The sequence below is a fragment of the Nicotiana sylvestris genome, chromosome 2 (assembly GCF_000393655.2).
Source record: "Nicotiana sylvestris chromosome 2, ASM39365v2, whole genome shotgun sequence".
Taxonomy (NCBI): domain Eukaryota; kingdom Viridiplantae; phylum Streptophyta; class Magnoliopsida; order Solanales; family Solanaceae; genus Nicotiana; species Nicotiana sylvestris.
Genome location: NC_091058.1, coordinates 154047695 through 154067123, shown reverse-complemented (window position 1 = coordinate 154067123; position 19429 = coordinate 154047695). Strand labels below are relative to the sequence as shown.

General features: G+C 37.9%; 1 protein-coding gene across 1 annotated transcript; it reads right to left on the bottom strand.

Annotated features, from left to right (window-relative positions):
• Positions 1-6873: 6873 nt before the first annotated feature.
• Positions 6874-7437, bottom strand: LOC138885809 (serine/threonine-protein phosphatase 7 long form homolog). Its single transcript, XM_070166791.1, has one exon. The coding sequence runs from the start codon at positions 7435-7437 to the stop codon at positions 6874-6876; it is 564 nt and encodes a 187-aa protein (XP_070022892.1).
• Between the last annotated feature and the right edge of the window lie 11992 nt (positions 7438-19429).

Sequence of the window (19429 nt, the reverse complement as noted above, 5' to 3'; positions counted from 1 at the left end):
CAGTACTATACTACGTTTTACTTTAACGCAGTACACAACATTTGTTTTTTTGTAAAACGCAGAATAATATTGCGTTTTACACTGAAACGTACTATTATACTGCGTTTTACTCTGATTTCTGGCCCCACCAATTAACTGTCATAACAATAATTTAAATACATAAAATGTAGTATTGTAATGCGTTTTACATAGAAAAATTCTACACCCCAAGCTTGGACTTGCCTTATTTAAAGGCGTTTCAATTTTATGAAAATCCATTCAATATTTTACCTCAAACTTACATTCATACTTCTCTCTTCTTCTTATCAATTATTTTTTTACAAATGTCTGAAGTGCCAAAAATAAGGGTTTCACTATATTGGGGGGGAGGGGTGAGGTTGTGCTGGTGAATAACTCTGTGAGGTATAGCTCACCTCCACAGTGTCATGTTAAATTGCTGCTTACTATGGAGTACGATAAATTGGTATCGTTGTTACGTAAAAAAATGAGTGATAGGAGGCGTTCGGTTAACCTTAAAGTAACTGGTAGATTTCCGTATTCAATGACTCCGCAGGGGTTTGCTTATTATTCTAAGTTTAACATCGAGGATGATGAAACTCTTAGAGATTTTTTACGGATTCCGGATGAATACATGGAATTTATTGTAATAAAATTATTGAAAATGTACGTCAAGGTGGAAGACGTTCCCAATAATGAGGGCGTGCATAATAGGGATAACCTTCAGTCGTCGGGTGGTTATTCTGGAGCAGTTTTTGCCGGACAGATTGCTGATGAAAGAGCTTGCCTTGATTTAGACTTGTCACCACCGACGAATGAGCAGCCACAAAATAATTTTTCGAACTTTATATAATCAACAAGATGACTGGTAAACTTCAATTTTATTACGCTTTAGCGATGTTTATTTTATGTTTTAATTGGATTTGTATTAACACTCATATTATTCATAGGGGGTACCGTCCGAATATGAATTTTACAAGTTATGACTCCACCCCTAGTTGGAATATGCGGAGTTCTGGAGTATTGGACCACGGTGGTCCATCCGGGAGTTATCACAAACAAGAAAATATCCATCATGAAATGTCAAGACAGTACGACTTGTAAGTAAAGTGATATAGCTATATCTAAAGTATTTATCTAGTTGGGTAACTTATCATTTTGTTCTTTTTGTGCAGTGAAAACGAGCTTCTTGAAGCTCCTGACCTTACACAGTTGCCCATAGACGACGTATTTACTCGTGATTTGGCAGATGCGTAGAGTCAGGAAGATGATAGTGATTATGACAACAATACGGATGAGTATGGGGATGACACACCCTTCCATGATGAGGGTGATGATGAGGGGGAAGTGAATGTTGAACCTGAGCTGACGAGGGAGCATGTTCCTCCCCCTCTCGCTAGACCAAAAGTATACGAGTCCCACGTGCCATTTCATGAGCGGAATATTCCCTGCCTTGATAATTTGCCAAGCATACCGAACGTGGATGCCCTCACAAGGGATGATGATGAATATCGGTCAGCGATGTGGGATGAGTCTAGACCAGCTGTTCTGACAAAGGGCATGTATTTCCCCGATAAAGCTCACCTAATTAGGGCTGTAAAAGCCTACAGTATAAGAGAGTGCCGTGAGATGACGATAAGTGAGTTAACTACGGAGAAATATAAGGCTGTATGCCGTAGAGACTTTATGGGTTGTCACTGGATGTTGCATGCCACCAAGAAGAAATCAGGTTTGTGGAAAGTGGGTAAATTTATTAGCGAGCACAGATATGAAATTGACACATACAATGAGAATCACTTCAACTTGGATGTGGACTTGATTTCTCTTGTCTTGATTCCATATTTGGAAGTGTTTATTAGGTTCAAGATTAAAGAGTGTATTACAACCGTCCACCAGGAGTATGGTTGTACTATAACCAAAAGAAAGGCATATCTCGGTCGCAAACGTGCCTTTGAACTTATTTATGGCGACTAAGAAGTCTTTTTCAAATCTGCCCAGGTACATGGCTGCACTGCAACACTTTAACCCCGGGACTATTATTGAATGGAGGCGTGAGCGAAGTCCGGACAGACCCGGATATATTTTCAACTATGTGTTCTGGTCATTTAAACTAGCTATAGATGGTTTTGTGCATTGTCGTCCTGTTATTTCCATAGATGGTACTCATGTCTATAGAAAGTATGATATTAAGCTTTTGATTGCAGTTGCAGTAGATGCCAATGAGTAAATATTTCCACTAGCTTTTGCCATATGTGCCAACGAAAGCTAAGAGACGTGGACGCTTTTTTTGAACCACTTGAAGTAGTACGTTGTCAAACAACGTTCAAGTATTTGTCTAATATCTTATCGGCATGGTGGTATTTTAAGTTCTGTACGTCACTTGCCTGAATGGCAGGAACCATATGCATACCACCGTTACTGTGTGCGTCACCTGAAGGCCAATTTCTAGAAGAAATATCCTGACAAGGCCTTGCATGACTTAATGTGGATGGCTGCAACTGAGCACCAGCAGTACAAATTCACGAGGCGCATGGAAGCGATCCGGCAGTTAGAACCACGAGCCTATACTTGGTTGATGGGGCATGAGCTTCACATGTGGACATTGCATGCTGATGGCGGCAGACGATGGGGAGCCCTCACTACAAACGTGTCAGAGTCATTCAACGGCTTGTTGAAGTCTGCCCGTGGACTACCTGTCACTGCCATGGTCTGCATGACATTCAAACAGAGTGCGGAGAGGTTTGTTGGAAGGCATGCAGCTACATCAGCATTGATGGACAGGGGTGTTCAATTTATGCCAAAACCCATGAGAAGATTTGAAAGGTCTAGGAGGCGAGCACAATGGCATTCATTTCTTCAGTACGATCATGAACGAGGTGTTTTAGAAGTTAAGACCGCTATCCGTAGACACCGTGGGAATAATCTACAGACGGTGAATGAAAATAGAAGGTTATGTTTATGTGGGGAATGGACCATCTACCACATTCCGTGCGCACATGCGTTGAAGTGCTTTCAACAAGTTGGATATGGGGCAACACACTATATTGATAGGCAATACAGTGTTACTGCATACGTAGACACGTATAGTGGGAAGTTGCAGCCATTAGGTGCTGATCATTATTGGCCGCGGAAACTTTTAAGATGGTATATAACAAGGACTATTTGTGTAAGCTGCAAGTGCAAAAGAGAACGCATATACGGAACCAAATGGATGTTGGTCACAGCATTTATGCGCATAATGTGGCATATGCTCGCAAACAAGATACGACCGTCGTAAATGTCCTTCAGGTGGTGTACGTGGCGGTGGTAATCCGGCTCCTGGTGCAAGTTCGTCGAATGTACCCAACTATCAAGGATACCCCTAGTCTTTTGTTTTGGTATTGTTTTTTGTAATACGTGTTTGTACTTGTGTATGTTGCAATATATATCAAATAAAATTATGTTCCACAATCTGGAATGAGTGAAGAAAAAGCTGTTTAATTGTAGAAAAATATAATATGTAAAGTGTGGTTTGATAGTTTCATATAACAACACAAGCACTTAAACTTAACTTCCACTTCAATTAAAATAAAATTTAGTACACATACATGCCATACATGCCAATACATGTCATACATGCCACTTCAATTAAAATAAAACATTACTACAACACAAATACAAACATAACAGGCCAACATAATAAAAATACATGAAATATGAAAAATACACTAAACACATACATGCCAATGTTTAGTCCCGGTTGCCATTTATTCTCCGCTCCAACCACTTAAATCGTTCTTCCATTTGTTCTTTTTCTTCTTCTACCTCTTTTAGTTTCGCCTTCACCTCCGCAAGTTCCCGTTTATATTTTTTTTACATTCTTTTTGTGCTTCACAATTCCATTGTGCTTTCCATTTTTCTTCTCCCACCTCCTTCAGTTTCGCCCTCATTTCTACAATAATTCTATCGCTTTCTCTTTATGTTTCCCGTTGGCATAAACACAAATTATGAAGAAACTGCAGTTGTTCTGTGTATCATTCCTGATAACATGGTTCATCAACCCATTCCTCAAAATCACAAATAGGTTCGCCGGGAACCTTGTATAACTGGTTCATACAACACCAGTAGCAGCGTCCAACTTCACCACCGTCCCAACAATTTTGCATCGAGCATTCTTTTCCACAGTTGCACTTTGGTGGACGAAGAGATTGAGCCATTTAATGAAATATTTGCTTTTAGTAAAAAAAAACCTTACTTTTAATGAAATATTTGCTTTTACTAATTTTTTAGCACACAAAATAACTACAATGATGCTGTTATTTATAGGCGAGACAAAATACATAAAGCGTGGTATAGTACTGCGTTCTATGGAGTTGTCTTGTCATTCTGAAAAAGATGAAAACTATATGAAAAAAGCTGCTTTATTACAGAAAAATTTAATATATTAAGCGAGGTATAGTACTGCGTTTTATGGAGTTGTCTTGTCGTTCTGAAAAAGATAAAAACCATGTGAAAAAAGCTGCTTTATTGCAGAAAATTTTAATATATAAAGCGTGGTATAGTACTGCGTTTTATGGTTTTAGTTATCCTTTATGCAATGATGGTTTTAGTTCTACTGTTTGTTTTTGTGCTACATTTGCAATGTTTGTGTTTCTTGTATACTGTTTAAGTAAAATTGCTGTTAAAACGCAATTAAAATAAAAATGTAGTTAAAAGATAATTTTTATCATTATTTACATAATGCACTATTTACACAAAGTAAAAACATAAGTAAATCAGTGAGTCCCGCAGCCTGTGTGCTTCAGTGTTGCTGCCGACCTAAGTCACATCCCCTGCCGCCCGGGTACACTATCTGGATCATCGTCATCAAGCCGCCTCTTTATGTGAGGATGTGCAGCAGCATCGACATCACAGCTGGCAGAATCAGAAGAATATACCGTCGGGTCGTCAGCAACCTACAAAACAAGTAGTAATCTTAGCATGTGAAAAAGTATATTTGTATTGTACGTGTTGAGTCAAAAAATATTTTCTCACCGTGGTCTCGTCGGCCGCCTGAGTTTATGCATCCGTGGTGTCCTCATCAAAGCATGTAGTGGCCTCAAAGATGGGTTGGGACAAAAGCTACATAAGAAAGTTAAAAATTAATTAATGTCAGCTCATTATGGAAAAGAAAACAAATTGAAATTTTAAAGTAATACAAACATACATGCGCTTGTGGTAGATCCGTATCAATCGCCGAGGATAAGGCATAACTCAACCTGCGCCCGCCATCCACGTCCCGGGAGGGCCGATCCTCAGTTGCAGTAGATGGGCATACAAAGTACTGGTCTACATCCCCGTCGAATGTACCCGTGTTCGACAATGCTCCTGACAGGGTGACATGCGATGCTGTCAGAGATAGCTGAAGGCTGTACGAAGGCATGCTGCTGGAATGATCATCTACCCGAGGTATATAACCCGACTGATCATCTCCAAGAACCTCAACTCCAAAGTCCTCATCATGTCCCTCAACAGGTGGGTCGACAGGTGCCTCAACATCCCCCTTGCTAGGGACCACTTCCTCGCCGTCCCCCGCGACCCCGTGGGGAACCCCTCCTTCGTGCCCTACCCCTGCCTCGTGGGACACCCCTACCCCGAGGATAGTCCTCTGGCACCTCATACTGAGCCTTGTGGTCCAACCTCGCAGCATCTCTCGCCTAAAATAGGGTCCGACGAGACAACTGTGCCACCCGCTGCCATAGTCAACTACCGCAGGGATGTCGGTATGCTGCTGCATCTCCTGTCCCAACTAGTAGAGGTGATGATGCCCAATATCCTGTGAAACATTTGAAATATTAATTAAATAACGCTATATCACAATTATAAGATATTAATAAGCCAAAAAATATACCAGTGACTCGTGCCTCCCGGCGTATGGTCTGTAGCGCTCGCCAAGTACATGAATGGGGTTCCCGATAATCAGTCGGGTGTGCCGGCGGTACCATGACACATACAGATGAATAGTGGCCTCCTGGGTAAATGTAGGTACTGGAGGAATACGGTCAGCTCGCTCCTCCCAAATATGGACCTGCTGCTCTAGCCTTCCCATATATATATCGTTCAACCTGGAACGGTCATCCCGCTGATAGTGTGTAGCTACCCATCCAGGCTCCCCCCGGTATAGGCTAGGGACGGTCAAACTGGCGAAGCACACACTCTATGGCATGATACTCAACGATATCAAAGAAGATCATCGAGATGAAGGTACTCCAAAGCAGTCGATCGATTTAGCAATAAACAGGCAGCTGATCTAGCAACTCGTCGTTGTATGGCGTCCAGATAAACTACCAAATAATAACATAAAAGTGAGTATGCGCAACACAACTCAATTTAAAACAAGTAAGTGTAGGTACATATTTACATGTCCGTCCACCAGCATATCTAGCACATCCCTGATAAGGAGAAGATTATGATGATCATCGGTCCTTCGGTAGTTCCCACGCCGGAGAATCCACCTAGAAGCTAGAGGGAGAAACGGATAAGCCTCACCGGGCACAAGTGGTGGTAGAGGTGGCTGCAATGGCATGATCCGCTGCCAGGCCCAAACCTAAGATAAAAGGTTGATGTAAAATTTATGAGTCATTTCGACCATATAGAATTCGGAGTAATGAACAGAGTATTCGAAAATGTTGTCACCTGTAGGAGGGGCAGAAAACCACATATGTCCACCGCTGGGCCCATGCTTGACTGGCACATGCTCCTAGACAGGTATGCGAGAACAACAACACCTCAGCTGTACTAGGGTAAATCATCCAGTTGCTGAAGATGATGGAGAAAGCGCATACTCACGAGACTCCCCGAAGTGTTCGAGAACAAGACACACCCGAAAAACAGGAGCAGCACCAACCGCGTGTATTTTTACCTCTCAATATGGAGATCCTCCGTCTCACCGGTAATGACTGGGTGCAAAACAGCCATATGATCTCTGATGGCTGACAAAGCAACGCGACTGCCCCCAGCGTCACCCTGAGGTCTATAACCAGTAAAATGCCCCATCATATCCAAAAACTGTGCACGCGTCATGGATCTAATGTACTGGGGCAGTGCCACGGCCCATCCATCTACGCGCAGCCCGTACAAAACCTGAACATCCTCCAGCGTGATGGTGGCTTCTCCAGTGGGCAAGTGAAAAGTGTGCGTCTCCGGTCGCCACCGCTCTTCCAAGGCCGTGATGAGAGACCAATCAAGCTGCATCTGTCCAAGCTCAAAAATCGTATAGAAGCCCGTAGCCTGTAGGCGCGCGACTACGCGGGCATGGAAAGGATGCTCCACGATGAACTCCCACAAATCGTCAGGTCTCCTGGGGCGGAGAGCCTGCATCGATAGTTGTACCTCCCATACAAAGGAGGACCTATGGTCGCCCTGCAACACTAGTAGCTGATCCTCGGCAGGTCCAGGATGCGCAGGCGGAGGAAAGTCCATGTCGTCTACTATAATTTAAACAAAATTAATTGTGTGTGTTAGTTTAAGGAATTAAATAATTAATTATGTTTAATATTGGACTGAATAATTATGTACGGGTTCCAGGATCGATATTTGAGGCCCGGTAGCACCAAGTTATCCTTAATTATTATGCGTGTCAATTTCAACATTTTTGGAATTTTGTTAGCTTAATAATTTAAATAATTAATTATGTTTAAAATTGGACTGAATAATTATGCATAGGTTCCAGGCTTGATTTTTGAGGCCCGGCAGCACCGAGTTATCTTTAATTATTATGCTTGTCAATTTCAACATTTTCAGAATTTTGTTAGTTTAAGGAATTAAATTAAAAATTATTGAATTGGAGTGAATAATTATGTATAGGTTCTAGGCTCAATATTTGAGGCACGGTAGCACCAAGTTATCATTAATTATTATGTGTTTCAATTTCAACATTTTTAGAATTTTGTTAGCTTAATAAATTAAATAATTAATTATGTTTAATATTGGACTGCATAATTATATATGGGTTCCAGGTTCGATATTTGAGGCCCGATAGCACCAAGTTATCTTTAATTATTATGCGTGTCAATTTCAACATTTTTAGAATTTATTTAATTTAAGGAATTAAATTAAAAATTATTGAATTGGACTGAATAATTATGTATGGGTTCCAGGCTCGATATTTGAGGCCCGGTAGTACCAAGTTATCCTTAATTATTATGTGTGTCAATTTCAATATTTTTAGAATTTGTTAGCTTAATAAATTAAATAATTAATTATGTTTAATATTGGACTGAATAATTATGTATGAGTTTCAGGCTCGATATTTGAGGCGCGGTAGCACCAAATTATTTTTAATTATTATGCGTGTCAATTTCAACATTTTTAGAATTTTGTTAGTTAAAGGAATTAAATTAAGAATTATTGAATTGGACTGAATAATTATGTATGAGTTCCAGGCTCGATATTTGAAGTCTGGTAGTACCAAGTTATCTTTAATTATTATGCGTATCAATTTCAATATTTTTAGAATTTTGTTAGTTTAAGGAATTAAATTAAAAATTACTGAATTAGACCGAATAATTATGTATGGGTTCCAGGCTCGATATTTGAGGCCCGGTAGCACCAAGTTATCTTTAATTATTATGCGTGTCAATTTCAACATTTTTAGAATTTTGTTAGTTTAAGGAATTAAATTAAAAATTATTGAATTGGACTGAATAATTATGTATTGGGTTCCAGGCTCGATATTTGAGGCCCGGTAGCACCAAGTTATCCTTAATTATTATGTGTGTCAATTTCAACATTTTTAGAATTTTGTTAGCTTAATAAATTAAATAATTAATTATGTTTAAAATTGGACTGAATAATTATGTATGGGTTCCAGGCTCGATATTGGAGTTAATTTTACAACATATATTAATTTGTTACTTTTGTAAGTTTATTGTTATAAATTAAATAATTAATTTTGTAAAGTGTAATTGGATAGAGTTTGCAGTTACTACATACTTAAACTACATAGACTCTACGCTAAAAGGTTCTATATGTTACTACGCTAAAAGGCTCTATATTTTACTATGCTAAAAGACTCTATATTTTACTACACTAAAATGCTCTATATTTTACTACATAAAAGACTCTATATTTTACTACCCTAAAAGGCTAATTATTTTACTACGCTAAAAGGTCACTGTTACATATAAAAACAACTAACATAAAATACAAATATGAACAACAAACAAAATAAATAATATTAATTTTTTAACAATACAAATAATTTATCAAATTTTAACAATATTTTCTACCAAAGCTAATAAATCAATCGGGGTATAAATAAGATACAAATTTAAACACAAACATAACACAAATTAACATGGAATCACATTAAACAATACAAACATGCATGTACTATACGAGTTTCGACATAAACAAAATCGAAATACCTCGATTTAAGTTTTTTTTGAATTTGATTGAAATTGAATTTTTGCACCCGAAAGAAGGAATCCAAAGCTTGTCTTGTGTGTGAGACCTACACTCCTTACTCTTTAGGTGACGGGTGGGGCCCATTTTTTTTTTAAATTTTGACGCGGAGGGTGGGGGGGGGGACCAGCAGAATCCGAAATTTTTTAATGGGGTTCGTCGGTTCTGTGGTCCAAGGAAGAAGAAGGGGCTTTATTTTATTAAAGCAATTCGCAGTATTATACTGCGTTTTAGTTAAAACGCAGTATAGTACTGCGAATTGCTTTAATAAAATATAGTTGGGCCCAAATTTTAAGTAAAACGCAATATAGTACTGCGAATTAGTTAAAAAAAATTAATTTTTAAGTAACACGCAGTACTATACTGCGTTTTACTTTAACGACAAACTTTCCGTTAAAGTAGTACTGCGTTTTACGTAGTTATGTAACTTTCTTTTTTTAGTATTAGAAACGTACTTTTTGTCCAAAAAAGCATCAAAAAAGTTTCGAACTCCTATTCCCCACCCCCCCTACGCCCACCCCCCGCTTTTAGAAATTTTCCCATTTATGTACCCTTTAACAAATCAGTACATACTGACACGACATTAATTAAAATTGCAACCCTCATTCTCTCTTTTATGATTGGTTTCCACCAACATTTAGTGTCTTCCAAGAATTTAAAGCTTATGAATTTTGTATTTATCATAAAAAATTTATAGCTCGTTTAGTTACTAATTTGTAGTTATGATTGCCCCTATTCTTTCACAAGAATATATCAAGTCTTTTTTCTCCCATTTCTTTTCTTCTTTTTTTCTGCACCCAATACCTTAGTGCTTTCCAACATCTCAAGTACGAGATATTAGAAATGTTTTTACTTCATGTGAGAAAATGCATATTTAATGAAGGGTGACAACTACAACCCTAGCCAAAACCACCCAGTTCACCTTTGCGAGCAAGTAAAACAATTGATTTGGCTATATTTGTAAAGTCTACTTATTTTGAGAAATGCTTTTGTAAAATAAATTTTCAGATAAATTTTGAAATAGTAGAGCTTGGACTAAAATACTAGTACATAGTTTATCTCTAATAATAATTGGTTTGCAATCAATTTTATGCTTGTGAAGTAAAAATAATTATTACACAACTTTCATATATGCATTATTAGCTCACTTAGTATAAACTAAAAAAATCAACCATGTATGATATCAAATATTGATGTGGTAAAATTTAACTATAGCGCCACGGAACCCAAGTGTTGGTGATGTTTCCACAATTTAACAAATCAAGTGGGAATTTTAAAACTGAAAATCGTAACATTCCAATGGTGTAGGTGACCTAAAGCCAAATTTTCATAAGAGACCTTAAATTTATTCAATAATACAAGTACAACTAGTCAATATATATATATATTTACACACACACCTAAAATCCAACTAGTCGTGATGGTATCTAACCTAACCTGCTAGGTAAGCCAAATAACATTTAACATAACTCAAATGAGAATAATAGGAATCAATGAGTAAGATTAACTGAATTTCTATACCAAATCCCAAGGATTGTAATACAAATCATGAGCTTCTAAGACTTAGAATTTACAAAGCTGGTACGAAATAAATACAATATTTTTTCGAAATATATATAAACAGATTTTCATGTCTAAAGCTCCCAAGTACAAGTGGCAACTATTTCAAAAAACAGGTACATCTTCAATGCCAGCTCCCGCCATACACAACACATCAACTCCAAGATCTACATGCAAGGTGTAGAAGTATAGTATGAGTACAACCGACTCCATATACTTAGTAAGTAACAAACCTAAAATCAGGTTGAAAGTAGCGACGAGCTCGGAAGGAGGCCAAAGTCCAATACCAATGGCCAATAACAACTCGTAGTAATATAATGGAAATAGTAAAGCTAAATAACTCAAGATATATAGGCTCAGCTCGTTGACAGTTACGGAAAAATAGGCATGCTTCAAGTATAACAGTCCAGTACAAATCTTACCCCAAAAGATTAAATAAACATGAGTTTATAAGAAGAATTGTATTCACCAATTCACAACACCAAATAAGAATTTTGTTTATAAATTATCAGAAGGAAAATACATCTCTATGCCTACATGACCATATACATATTAAGCCATCAATAATCATATACAGTCTAGCATAAGGAATATGCATCTCCGTGCCTATATGTCAAATTATCAAATATCATATTACGTCTAGCACGATCAAAATGCATCTCTAGGTTTGCATGTCAAATATACATGTCAAGTAACTAATCTCATATTGATATCATCAAGTACACTCACCCTCAACACACTTAAGATACCTGACTCAAATGCCCCCACTCCATCACACACACACACAAAAAATTACTCAATACTGTACGGTTGCCTAGCTCAAAAGCCACTCACCAAAGCACATGTATATATCACTGTACTTGCGCTCACTACTGGTATGTCAGACTCCGGAGGGGCGGATCTTGCCCAAGTGCTAATCAAAAGTCAATATGGCTTGTTACGGCGTACAGTCCGATCCAAATAATAATAATAATAATAATAATAATAATAATAATAATAATAATAATAATAATAACAACAATAACGGTAACAATAACAATAATAATAACAACAACAAAAACTATGTACAATAGTAACAATAATAAATGAATGTCGGGGTATTGTAAATTGATGGTTCTCTCTAGAGGCACACGTTAAGCGGGATTGCTAACGCACTCCATCAGCCATGAACAACCATCAACAACAAGCTCCGATAACACAAAGCTCTACAAAACAAATTGAGGGAACGACTAGTCGATTGGTAACACCAGAATCTGGAATTGAACAACAATTAGGTCCAAGACAACTTATCAGTTGGTTGTCGGGGATAGGAAATGCACCTACAGTCATGCAAATGGCATCGATGAATGAATCTCACCTACCGGTGACGGGAATCACAATAATTCCCCTAGAAGCCTCATTCCTACCGGAGCTAGGAACGTCAACTGCAACGCGTAAATTGACCTACTGAGGTGGTCAAGGTCAATCAAATGAAAAAACAAGGAATGGAATTGAAGTTCTACCCACCGGTGATCAAGAATGGAGTAAAGCTGGTTGAATTGAACCATAATGAAGTGAGCTCCAATGTCAAAAATGGAAAAATACCCTAATTGGCTATGTAATTGGGGGGAGGGTAATCCACCATTCAAAGAGATGCTCAAATTTTTCTATGGAGTATGAAATCCAGTGGCTACACCAAAGGTACTATTACATGACGATGGTTATTTTATCTTTAGATTTGAATCTATAGAGGATAAGAACATGATTATCCAAAATGTCCCCTATACATTCAATAACAGACCCATCGTATTGAAAGATTGGACTCTAGATTTCAACATAAGAAATGAATCTATGCATATTGTCCCTATATGGGTGATGTTCCAAGGTTTACCAATACAATTCCGGGCTGAGAAAAATCTAGGAAGGCTAGCGAGCTACATTGGAAAACCTTTGTGCACTAATAAACTCACAGCTCAATATGATAGAGTCTCCTATGCTAGAGTGCTCATAGAGGTCGATATTACTCAACCTCTACCTGATGTTCTCCCTATCATTAAGGCGGATTGTAGTATTTGGAATCAAGATGTAGAATATCAGTGAAATCCTATATTCTGTCAAGAATTCAACCAATTTGGTCACACGACTGAAAACTGTCAACGAAGGCAACTATAACATGTGCAGCCAAAAAAGAAGCAATGCAAGAAAAGAAAAAAAAGAAAAAGGAGAAATAGGAATGGAGGACAAAGGCTGTAGAGCCAATTGACACAGTTATCTCCAAAAAAACTAAACCCCATAAGACACCTTCAGCTGAGAAACCAACAGAAGAAACACAAGATGTTCAGATACAAATGCAACTGTCAAACAAAGGGAAACAAGTTGTGGTTAACCATGGTTCAAAAAAAAGGGTGGCCATCACATTGACATACGGGATATTGCCAAGAGGAACCAATTTAATCCATTAAGGATACTTGAGAGAACACAACCTGAGAAAGACCAATATAGTATAAGGGATGATCAATTGATTGATAAAGGATTCATTGCAAACGAGACACCCCTACCATGATCTTATACACTTGGAACATAAGGGGGATGAATAAGCCCTACAAAAAAAATAGTTTAAATTAATTTTGTTTAATAATAAAATAGATATGGTAGGATACTTTGAAACCAGAGTGAAAGAGTCAAAGGCTGCATTGATACAAAAGAAGCTTGGAGCAGGATGCGAATTTGGAGATAACTATTCATCATCACCAAATGGTTGGATAGGTTGGAAGAAATTGAATGTTACAACTACAGTACTTCAATCCTCTAACAAGCTTGTCCACTGTTACATCCAAGATAGAAATACAAGTTTCTGATACTTTGGAACCTTTGTTTATGGATTGCATACCACTGCTGATAAGAAACCTCTGTGGGATCAACTTAGGGCCATACATGCAAATCTAAGTGGCCCATGGATCATTTCAGGAGGCTTCAATAATGTTCTATCTGTGGGGATAGGATAAATGGAGCCCTAGTACACCAACAGGAAATTATAGACTTCCAACAATGTATTGAGGATATTGGTGTAGGGCAAATCACCAAATGAGATTTTCAATTCTCTTGGAGAAATAAAAGAGATGTAGATGAGAGAATATACAACCACATTGTCTGGACCTTTGGCAACCCTAATTGGTTCCATACATATGCAAGTATTGAAGCCATGTACTTGCTTACAGGAGTTTCAGACCACTCTTCAATCATGTTGAATAAAGTAGTGAACAGTTTTAAAGTCAAGAGACCTTTCAGACTCTTGACAATACTCCTTCAATAGGAGAATTATAGGGAAGCAGTTAGAAGAGATTGGACATAACAAAATTCAGGGCCACACTATGTTTAAGATCTGCAGAAAGCTGAAGATGCTGGAAATCCAAACTACGGACATCCACAAAGAATTTTCTTCCATTTACAGTAAACTGGAGATCTGAAGAAGAAGTTGGAGGTAGTTCAAAGGGCCTTACATCATGATCATTTCAATCCAGTACTCATAGAGGAGGAAAAAAGTGACACTTACACTGATTGGGAAATGGGATGCAATACAGGAAAGAGTACTAAGACAAAAATCAAGAGATATATGGATAACACAAAGGGATTCAAACTCCAAGTACTTCCATGTCTATCTAAAACCTAGACAAGCAAGGAACAAAGTATCACACATCTAAATGAGCAAAATGCTAGACTAACTGAGCCAGACCAGATTCAACATGAGTTTATCAACTTTTTCAAGAAGTTGCTGGGAGAGGCAGCTCCTATATTGCCTAGTTTTGACATCACCATAGCTAGAGATGGCCCCACTTTGACCCTAGCACAACAACAATCAATGTTGAACCCTGTGACAAAAGAAGAAGTCTGTCAATCAGTGATGAATCTTCCAGATGATAAAGCACTAAGATTAGATGGATACCCGACTGAATTATATAGGACATTCTGGTCAACAATAGGGGATGAAGTGATAGAAGCTATCCACCAGTTCTTTAAAACAAGTAAGCTACTCAAAAATCAGTGTCTCCAAGATGCATTATAAAGGTAGACATTAGAAAAGCCTATGACTCAGTTGAAAGAAGCATTCTTAGGCAACGACAGATTGAATATGAGATTCCTCACAAGCTGGTGAACCTGATCATGGAGTGTGTAACCACAATACGTTATACATTGTTGATAAATGGTGGTATAACAACTAGATTCCCAGCAAAGAAAGGTCTACAACAAGGGGATCCGTTGTCACCATATCTCTTTGTGCTTATGATGGAATACCTAAATAGAGCACTAAAGCAGCTACAAAGAATTCCAAACTTCAACTATCATCCTAAATGCTCCAAGCATTACATCACTCATATTTGTTTTGCTGATGATCTACTCCTATGTTGTAGAGCAAACAAAAATTTAGTGTAACTCATGATGAATTATTTTGAGCACTTCTCATCTGTATCAGGACTTAAAGCTAATATGGAGAAGATCTCCCTATACATTGCTGGTGTCAAGGCTGAATTCAGACAACAACTCCTGACTGAACTTCATTTCTCTCTTGGCAGCCTTCCCTTCAAATACCTAGGAGTACCACTTCTACTACAAAACTAACTATTAACTAGTGTATGCCTTTGGTGGAAAAGATTGTGGCAAGGGTCAGGCGTTGGTCTTTTAAGTTTCTATCTTATACATGAAGACTTTAATTGATAAAAAGTGTTTTGTTTGAGATTCAAACCTATTGGGCTCAGATTTTTCTACTCCCAAAAAGTAGTTAAACTAGTTACAACCATTTGCAGAAACTTCCTCTGGCATGGTACAAAGAAGAACGATAACAAGGCACCCATTTCCTGGGAGACAATATGTCATCCAAGTTCTACTAGTGGACTGAATATACTCAACTTCACCCTGTAGAATAGAGCTGCAATACTGAAGCTATTATGGGAAATCTCTCAGAAAAAGATACACTTTGGGTCTTATGGATTCAACATCAATACATTAAAGGACAAGACTTAAAGGAAATGAGAATACCAAGACAAACAAGTTCGGTGGTTAGAAAGATATTTGAAGCTAGACAATGGCTAGCACCAGACATGGATAGAATACAGACTTATGCAACAAATGCCAAATTCAACATTAAGAAAGCCTATAAGGACAGTCTTCCTCAATACCCTAAAGTCTATTGGAAAAGCGTGATTCTTAGTAAAGGCATGATACCAAAACATCAGTTCATTCTGTGGATGGCTCTTCAACACAGATTGGTAATAATGGATAGAGTACAAAAATAGGGAATACAAGTGCAAAGTGAGTGTGTGCTACGCCTAACTGATACAGAAGAAACACTCACTCACCTATTATTTGAATATAGTTACTCCAAGACTATATAGCAGAAACTGCTTCAATGGACAGGAATGCAAAGACAAGTGAGATCATGGAATGAGGAACTAGTTTGGCTGAAAAACATAAGAAGAAGCAAGCATCCAAAAGCAGCCATTCTTGCCTTCATATTTGGAGCCATAGTCTATCATGTTTGGATGGAAAGAAATAGTAGAACATTTCAACAACTGAAGAGAACATATATAGACAAACTGAAATAAATAGCTGTACAGTTGTATATTATTGGGCAAAGATACTCCAAATGGCAGAATGAACTAGATAGATTAAGAGGTTATCCAGGCTAGGAGCTACCAGTTTATTCTTGCCTGTACAACTGATACCCTTCCTAGAAGGTGAGCCGTTATAGATCTTGAAACTGGTATTAGTTAGTCTAGCGAGAGTTTCATAGTTATTTTTGTATGATTCTGCCTCTACAGTCCAATGAGCATGTGTACTTGTAAATAATTATACTTAGTTCAACAAATTTTTCCACTTGACAAAAAAAGATAATAATAAGCCAATAAGATCTGTTGCAGCGTGCAATCCAATCCAAATAATGATAATAATAAGCCAATAAGGCTCTGATCAAAATAATACTCCCTCAACATGGCTCTGAGGTTCACCTCAGTCATCAAACTCTCAAGTCGCAAGGGCTCACATGAACATATCACTCAGCCCAAACAATTGTTGCGCCCCTTTTTTTCCTAAGCAAAAATCGGGTTTATGACATTTGGAGAAACAACTCATTCCTTTTTGGAACTGGGTTTGAATTTGCAGAGTCGCCACCTAATGATTAGGGTGCATTAGGACACCAAACGAGTTCTATTTGAATAACCAGAGATAGGGTAAAGGCTTGAAATTATTCTAAGGGGAATGTGTTAGGCACCCCCCAGAATCCAGTAGTATGGTTCCCGACCAGACAATTATTGTGAATTGAGGTGCAATTAACGTATAAGCAAATAAGGCTCAAATGATAAGGTATTTCAACACATAATGGTTAGAAAGTAAACAAGTTTTGAAAGAATAATTAGAAAAGCTAATTTTTTAGAATAGGGAGTTAAATTGCTAAAATAATAAAGAATAAAGGAAAGGGGGTCCTAGGTTTATTGAAAATATAGATCACCCCACACAAGGTCCGGTAATCACTCCTCAATGAGGGGCTACACGTGACATTATCGCGTGGCCATCATATCCATATCTACCCTTCCCACCCCGTTAAGGTATTAAAGCGCAGATTGGTCTCGATTACTTATTGCATGCTATTACCCGTCCCATTCCTATCAATCACGGAGGCACTTAGGACTACTAATCCTAAAAGGGAGGGATGCTGGGCTTATTTAGAGTTTCAAAGGTAAAAATTCTAAGGCGGCATACAAAAACACATATTTGCATATAAAAGGGGAAACACATAAGCATATAGGCTCAAGTATACCTTCTCGAACAAACACATAAAGTAACATGTCTTACACATACTGCTTAGGTCTAATTGAAAAGCATTAAAGACGAGGGAGATGAGATTGTTAAGGCAGTTTTAGTTTATTGCATAACTCAGACAAGAAGTCCGAATCAGGCCTGCCTGCTGGTTGTAGTGATTAACAGATTCAGTTTTACAGTTATTATTCTAAGGCTTGTCTAAGTGTTTAGACGGGGTCCTATAGGCATGATATCTACTGAATTTAAAAGGTGATGAGATAGTAGAAGCTTGAAATAAATTATTCGAAATCCTATAAGCATGCTTGTTAAACCTTGTTAAGCGAGGGAATTAGGTTATTAAGAGAAGCAGAATGAACAAAAAAACTGAACTAGTTACAGGTTCTGCAGGTGGTAATATCTACTATTACCGACTTTAATTCCTAGGAGCATGTTATCTAACATTGACTGCGAATGAAAGCGAATCAAATTGATTTAAGAAACCCATATAGGCATGATTTCTATGCATTACTCATTTTAAACCTTATAGACATGACATCTAAATGAAATTTGAATATGCAGAATTAAAAGTACCTTATAGGGAGGTTTTCTATATGAAGTTGAATATGTAGAATTAAAAGTACCCTATAGGCAAGTTTTCTATGTGAAGTTGAAAAAGTATCCTTTAGGCATGGTCTCTAGGTGAAGTTCGAATATGGAGGAGTTAAAACACCCTATAGGCATGTTTTCTACCCTTGCATGCATAGTTACCCACCCTTTTCACTAGCCAGCCCCAAGTGTTTATTACAACTTATTACAAACCTGAATAACAAACTACATCAGAACAGAAAAATACAAAGAGAGTACAACCAGAGGAGGCCTGATTTTTGACTTCCTCTCCGAGTTAAAAGATAAACCAACTCAAAGACTATTGATCCAAAGCCTTTCTCCAATTTGAGTGTGTCAGAGTTCCCTAAGAGACTCAATGGGACTCCGGGCAGTGCTAACACCCAAATTATATTACCAGAATAGGGACATGTGCAGTGTAGAAGTGCCAGCCCTTAAGTGTCCAAGTTTAGAGGGAGCTCATGGGTCCCAAGGCAAGACTCACAATAGGGGGGCAGAACTTAAGTCTAAGAGAGAGTGGAAGTGCAGAAACAGAATTTTAAGAACTAAAGAAGTAAAGGAGAGGAAAGAGGTGCTGGGAAACAGTTACAAAATTGATAACTTCACATAAAAGGGGTTCAAGGATTGGGAGCTTGCAAAGAGCCTATGTACTTAGGCACTAGTTAATTCTAGGCATGCACAACAATAGGGAGTGTTGCTATGCTTACAGAATCAACCAGAATACACAACATATAGTGGTAACATAGAGGTTTGAGTCATAGACAGCAATACTCAACACTATCATGCCTAAAATAAGCCATCAGTACCAAACACATTGGGGTAGGGTTTAGGATACATCATAAATTCAAAACATGCAGAATTGCTAAATTAAGTACTGAATTAAACACAAGTAGTAGGCAGACAAACAAGTAAAATGATTAAGTAGACATATTGTTGTGATGCTGAAATCTTAATCAGAACATACCAGTTCAGAGAAGCAAAATATAGTAAAGACAGGTAGCAGAACTTTGAAAACATGCCACAGTACAAGTAGTAAAGCAGAAAAGAGTATTTT

Bases quoted from the DNA above. Each gene is read 5' to 3' on its own strand.
- LOC138885809 (XM_070166791.1), bottom strand. From the start codon at position 7,437: ATGGACTTTCCTCCGCCTGCGCATCCTGGACCTGCCGAGGATCAGCTA.